Source organism: Heloderma suspectum, chromosome 11 (genome assembly GCF_057233095.1).
Source record: "Heloderma suspectum isolate Gila_16-S chromosome 11, 16-S_ref, whole genome shotgun sequence".
Classification (NCBI taxonomy): domain Eukaryota; kingdom Metazoa; phylum Chordata; class Lepidosauria; order Squamata; family Helodermatidae; genus Heloderma; species Heloderma suspectum.
The window spans coordinates 2,449,000-2,454,254 of NC_139468.1; the positions used below are offsets into that span (position 1 = coordinate 2,449,000).

The 5,255-nt window shown below is 58.4% G+C and overlaps 1 protein-coding gene across 1 annotated transcript; it reads right to left on the reverse strand.

The window, feature by feature from the left end:
- Positions 1-3,090: 3,090 nt before the first annotated feature.
- LOC146336892 (uncharacterized) lies at positions 3,091-4,945 on the reverse strand. The gene is made up of 2 exons (XM_084817704.1): positions 3,517-4,945; positions 3,091-3,437 (listed from the first exon to the last, which is right to left on the reverse strand). Exon 1 carries the CDS (start codon positions 4,943-4,945, stop codon positions 4,157-4,159), a length of 789 nt encoding a protein of 262 aa, XP_084673830.1. The 3' UTR covers positions 3,091-3,437; positions 3,517-4,156.
- Positions 4,946-5,255: the final 310 nt, after the last annotated feature.

The following is a 5,255-nucleotide window of genomic DNA, read 5'->3' on the forward strand; positions in this document are numbered from 1 at the left end:
GGAGGGGAAAACGCACAGCTGTGGCGCATGAGCATCATTTGCAAGCGACGCGGAGCTCCCCAGTCTCCGACATCGGCCAACGTTCCCCGAGCAAACGATGTTTTAAGGATTTTATGCGTCACCGAGGGTTGCTTTCTTTCAATGAGCATTTAACATGCTGGATTTATTTAATGCAGACCTCTCGGCAATGTAAACGGCGTGCAGATCTAGCAAAATATTTCCTGGACCTTTCTCCGCCCCCGCCCCCGAATCTTGAACTTGGGGCGTTATGGGGAAATGGACAGACAAACGCAGCGGCTTCCGCATGCAGCCAGCGGCGCTGCTCTGGGAGATCCAAGGAGAAGCACGGGCATCTCCTCCGACGGCACGACGCAGCCCGGCCGTCCTTGCATTCCGGACAGGCAGGAGGCGCCTGATGGCGGGATGACTGCGCGGACATGGCGGGATGACCGGCAGAGCTCGCTGTCACAAGAGGGGATCCGGCTGCGAAGTCAGCTGGCCTCAAAGGGAGGCCTCTGCACAGGAAGCGGAGAAGGGCTCCATTGGACGCTCTTGGCCTAGGAACGCCATGGAAACCCCAGGTGCGGAGGAAGTCTACCTCGCCACAGCTGGGGCCCAGCTCGTGAGCTTATCACAACCACCTGGTTGGCTGCCCTGTCTCTGGGGGAGGGAGCGCTGGGCTAGGCAGGCCCCTCCAGCCGGATCCAGCGGGGCTGTTCGCCGCATGTCCCAGCGGGAGTTTGTGTCTGGGGTGCAGAGCGCAACCGCCCCTCCCCGGGTGGTGGAAAAGTCTGTGAGGCTTTGCCACCATGTCCAAAGCCGCCCCGCGCCCCGAAATGCCCTTTCTGCTCCAGCCAGCCTCTTCCAGGAAGCCCGGCACCGGGGCGGACGGAGCCGCGGGGCCGCCCGCCTCCGGAGCGCTTCCGCCGCTGACCAGGGCTCGGCGCTTCGCTGGACGCTGCCTGGGGCAGTTCGGCGGCCCGCCGGTTGGCTCCGCTGCCCCGCGGCAGTCCCTGCCGCGAATCCGCGCCAAGCCCGAGAGAGCCGCCGGGCGGCTCCCCTGGCGGGCCCCCTGGCGGGGCCGGGGCTGCGCCGGAGCCAGGCAGAGGGCGCCCCGGAGCCGGCCCTTCCCGAGGCGCGCGGCCCGGCGAATCGCGCCCCCCGGAGGCGGCGCTCTTGCGCCACATCCCGCGCAGCTCCGGAGCTGCCGCCAAGGCGGCCGCGAAGGAGGCCCCGTGCGCGCTCAGCGGGGGAGATGGCAACACGTCGGGACGCCCGAACACGCGCCCCCGCTCCTCTGAACACGCGCGTCCCCTTTTGTTTGCAGAAGTTGTCACTGAAGGCATAAAAGTGACCCCACTGACTGAAAGAATCCAGTTCCACTCCGCTATTTTATATCTCGTTGTTTTTCTTCCCAATGAGTGGGAAAGTGGATCGTGGATAAAAGTCTGGCCAGAGCCAGGACGCTCAGCGAAAGGCTCCCATGAGCTATAAATCACTTGTCAGGCCTGCAAAGAGAGCATGAGGCGGAAGAAAGGGGAGGACAGGCGGACGGAAAAACAGAGACGGGGATGTCTGAAACCAAGGCTGAGCCCCGCATCCCCCCCCCCCGTGTTTAACTTGCCTTTTGTAAAGGCAGCCTCCTCTTCCCAGCGCAAGACACACAGAGACATTTCTAGAAGTTTTTTTGAGGAGGGAGGGGGGGACCTACAGGGATGATTTTATTAGAGGGCGCCATCACTGTTCAGGGTAACATGATGCGGGAAAGGCAGTTCTCTACCCCCAAGTGGTTTACAGTCTAGGTGGTTTCACTCCGATGATTTTAGCGCTACCTGCTGCTCACTTATCGTGTCAGATCAACATCTGTTCTGGGACAAGTCACCTGCCCCCCCCCCGCTCCCCATCCTTACAGCTCTTCGTCCCATGCCTCCCTTTTGTCCAGCTATTGTCCTTGGGGAGCGAGGTACCCCTGTGTTCTGTGCCGCTCTTAACACACGAGCCTGTTCACACACACGCATCCTGCACCTAACCGTGGCTTGAAACGGATTCGAAGCTGTGCGCGCGGCCATTTCGCAGGCTCGCACTTTCGAATCCCAGGTCACAGGAGCGGAGGGGGCCCGCATGCAGGCTCCGACCGCGGATCCCCCTCGCCCAGTGCATTCTGCACGGAGGGGCAGCGGCTCTCTCTCCTTTGCCCTGGCAGAAAGAAAAGCGCAACAAGGCCTGCCCGCGGAAGCCGAAGGACCGAGACACAGCCCAAGGCTGCAGTTCTAGTCAGACTTACTCGGGAGTAAGCCCCACTGAACTTGGCGCGGCTGACATCCAGGCAAAAATGCGCGGGGCTGCCCTGTGCGGACATGCCACTGAATTCGCCTACTTTCACTCCTGCTGTCCTGGTCCCTTTCCTGTCCCTGTTGCCCACTCCCCTGCCTGGATCGCGGCTGGAAGCGCCTTGGGGCAGGGTTGCTTTCCTGTGTTGCTCTGAGCATCCACGGGGCTAGAAAAATGCCTGGCTTCTAGGAATGCTGGAGGATGCTTGGAAAGATTCTGAAGTCCTTTCCAAGAAGCGTTGACTATGCAGAAGATATAAATCAATAACAACAAGACTTTGGGCACCATCCAGACGAAGCCAAGCACCCTCGGGTCTCACTGATGTCGACAGGAGAGAATTAAACTCGCGCCTGGTGCTGCCACTGAAATCACAGGGGTGTAAAGATGCTTCACTTCGGATTACTCCAGCGCGATCCCAGGCATGTTGGCTCGCTCCCACGACGTTCAGCGGGGGCGGCTCCCAACTCGGGGGGGCCTTTTGGATGGCAGCAGCACCAGGATTGCTGTGAGCAGGATCCAGCCAGAGTGAAGCGTCTTTCCATCTCCTCGTTTTCACTGAGACTGCGCCTCACTCGTTTAATTCTCTCCCACTGAAATCAACGAATCAACACCCCAAAGTGCTTAATTTGGGCGGATCATGCCCACATTAACCCTGGTACTGTGGACAAATTAGCCATATATTATGCAGAGTGTTAAACACTTTATACTAGGCAAGGAAACTCCACGCAAGTAATCCAAGGCTCACATATTTTTTGTTTTAAAAGGGCTAATTTATATGCATTATTAGCAAGCCATTATGGGGCTATTGAATTTTGATATGGGTTAGTATGGCTTTCCCCTCAATTTTTAAAATTAAAACATGGGAACACCAGTAACAAATGAAAGCTGAGATTAAATTTTGGAATAGCATGATTTTTTTTTTTTTTTTAAGGAGAGCAATCATATTTGTTTGCATCACTGGGGTTTCTTTTTAATCAGCTGCACATTTAGCCTTGTATCTGCTTTAAAGAGAATTATCCCCTTTGTACAAGCCAGAAGTGTCTAATACCCCTTTCAAAATACTCTGTAATTAAAATACGAAAAAAGTTGCACTTTGGGGAGTTCTCCTGCACAAGCCCCATTGAGTAAATGCTGTGGCACAGTCCTCATTCATTTCAATGGGGCTTGTGCAGGAGATCTTCCCACTGGATCATGCTCAACATATTTCAATAACATAAACCGAAATTCATAGCCAGAACATGGACCGAACCTTTCTTAAGCTGCAGTTTCATTTTTGGATAACTGTGTGAACACACACACTTTATCAAAATTTGCAGATCTGTATCAAATGTAAATATAGAAAATATACCTACACCGTAGTCCACAGGGGAAGCCATCAGCCCCGGGCATTGGTGAAGTTAACATACAACCCCAGTTAATGCTTCAAAATAAAATAATATTTCCCTAACAATCTGTCTTCTGGATTATATTCGCCTAAGAAGAAGATCCCCCCAAAGGGTCCCTCTCCTGAAGTCGCAACAAGCTGGCTGGATCACATCTCCTACAGGGACTGTGGAGGCAAAAGTCCCCGGAGTTCCACGGACCACTTTAAAAAAGCAAAAACAAAATAAAACGTTTTTTATCTTTCAACAACATGCGACAAGATTCGGGCAAGAACTTCCCCTGACACTCCTCAGGAACAACTGGGGAAAACCCCTTTCTTGGAAAGAATAAACTGATCCGGCGAGTTTAAACGACAGGCAGATCGAAATGGCACCATCGGTCGAGGAAACCTTATCTGCCGGTTGCTTATCCTGTGGATTCCCCCTCTGTTTAAAGAAAACAATCAGCTGCCTGCGTCTAGGATCTGGAAAAGCAGATCGGGGGGTGGGGGAGTCGTCGTCTCTGCAGAGCAGAGCAGAGCGGAGCGGATTCTTCGTCCGAGGAAGAGGGACGGGTTGGAGTCTCCCCGTCTTCGCCAGGAAAGGGAAGTCGGGACCCCCCTTACCTTGGTGTACTGGATTTCCAGGTCGAGGGCGGGCGACGGGAGCAGCTGCAGAGACGCCATCAGCGCCGCCGGGTCCGCCCTCGCGCCGCCCGGCGCCGCAGCCTGGCTCGAAGTCATCGCCGCGGGCGCGCTGCGCGCTCGCCCCGGCAGCGAGGGCGTCCCCAGCTCTCGGGCCCGGGCAGGCAGGCCTCGGCCGGCGCGTCCCCGCTCTGCCCCACGCTCAGTGCCGAAGGCTTGGCGGCCCTCCGCTGTATATAGGCAGGTGTCAAGGCGGCGCCTTCTCATTGGCCGCGAGGGCCGGGCCGGGGGGGGCTGGGCCGGGCCCCGCGCGCGCGGGAGCGGGGCGCGCCGGCTCCCCGCTTGTGCCGCGCCCGCGCCCCGAGCGGGGCCAGGAGGCGACCGGTCCTCCTGGCTGGCCGTCCAGGCCACCGGCCTCTCTCCTCCCCCGGGCTTCGGCCAGTCACCGGGGCACGAGGGGCCGAGAGTTCTTTGCCCCGCCAGGGAAGAGAGTGAGCCGGAACCTTCCCTCCCTTTGGGCTGACGAGCAGGGAAGAGGGGGGCGGGGGGGCATATAGGGCCGGTTGCGGGGAAGAGGGAGGGGAGGGGAGGGGAGGGGAGGGGACCCATCCCGGAGGACTGCCTTGGGATCACTACGGGAAAACAGCGCCTTGGTCTCCGAGGCAGCCCAGGCCAGCGGGAAGAAGCCCGGCGACGGGGGCTTCGAGGGAAGGGGCCCAGAGGGGGGTGGGAATGTCAGGAGGAACTCGCTGCCGAGGGCGGGAAGAGCAGAAGCCTGCCAGGCCCAGGAAATCTCCCGGCCCCCCTGGGCGCGGGCAGGGGCTGGCACGGAACGCCTCGGCGCAGGGCTCGGCCCTGGCACGCGGAGAGGTCGAGGGGCTTCGAGGGCACCAGGGCTTCAGCGCCGTCTCCGCCATGG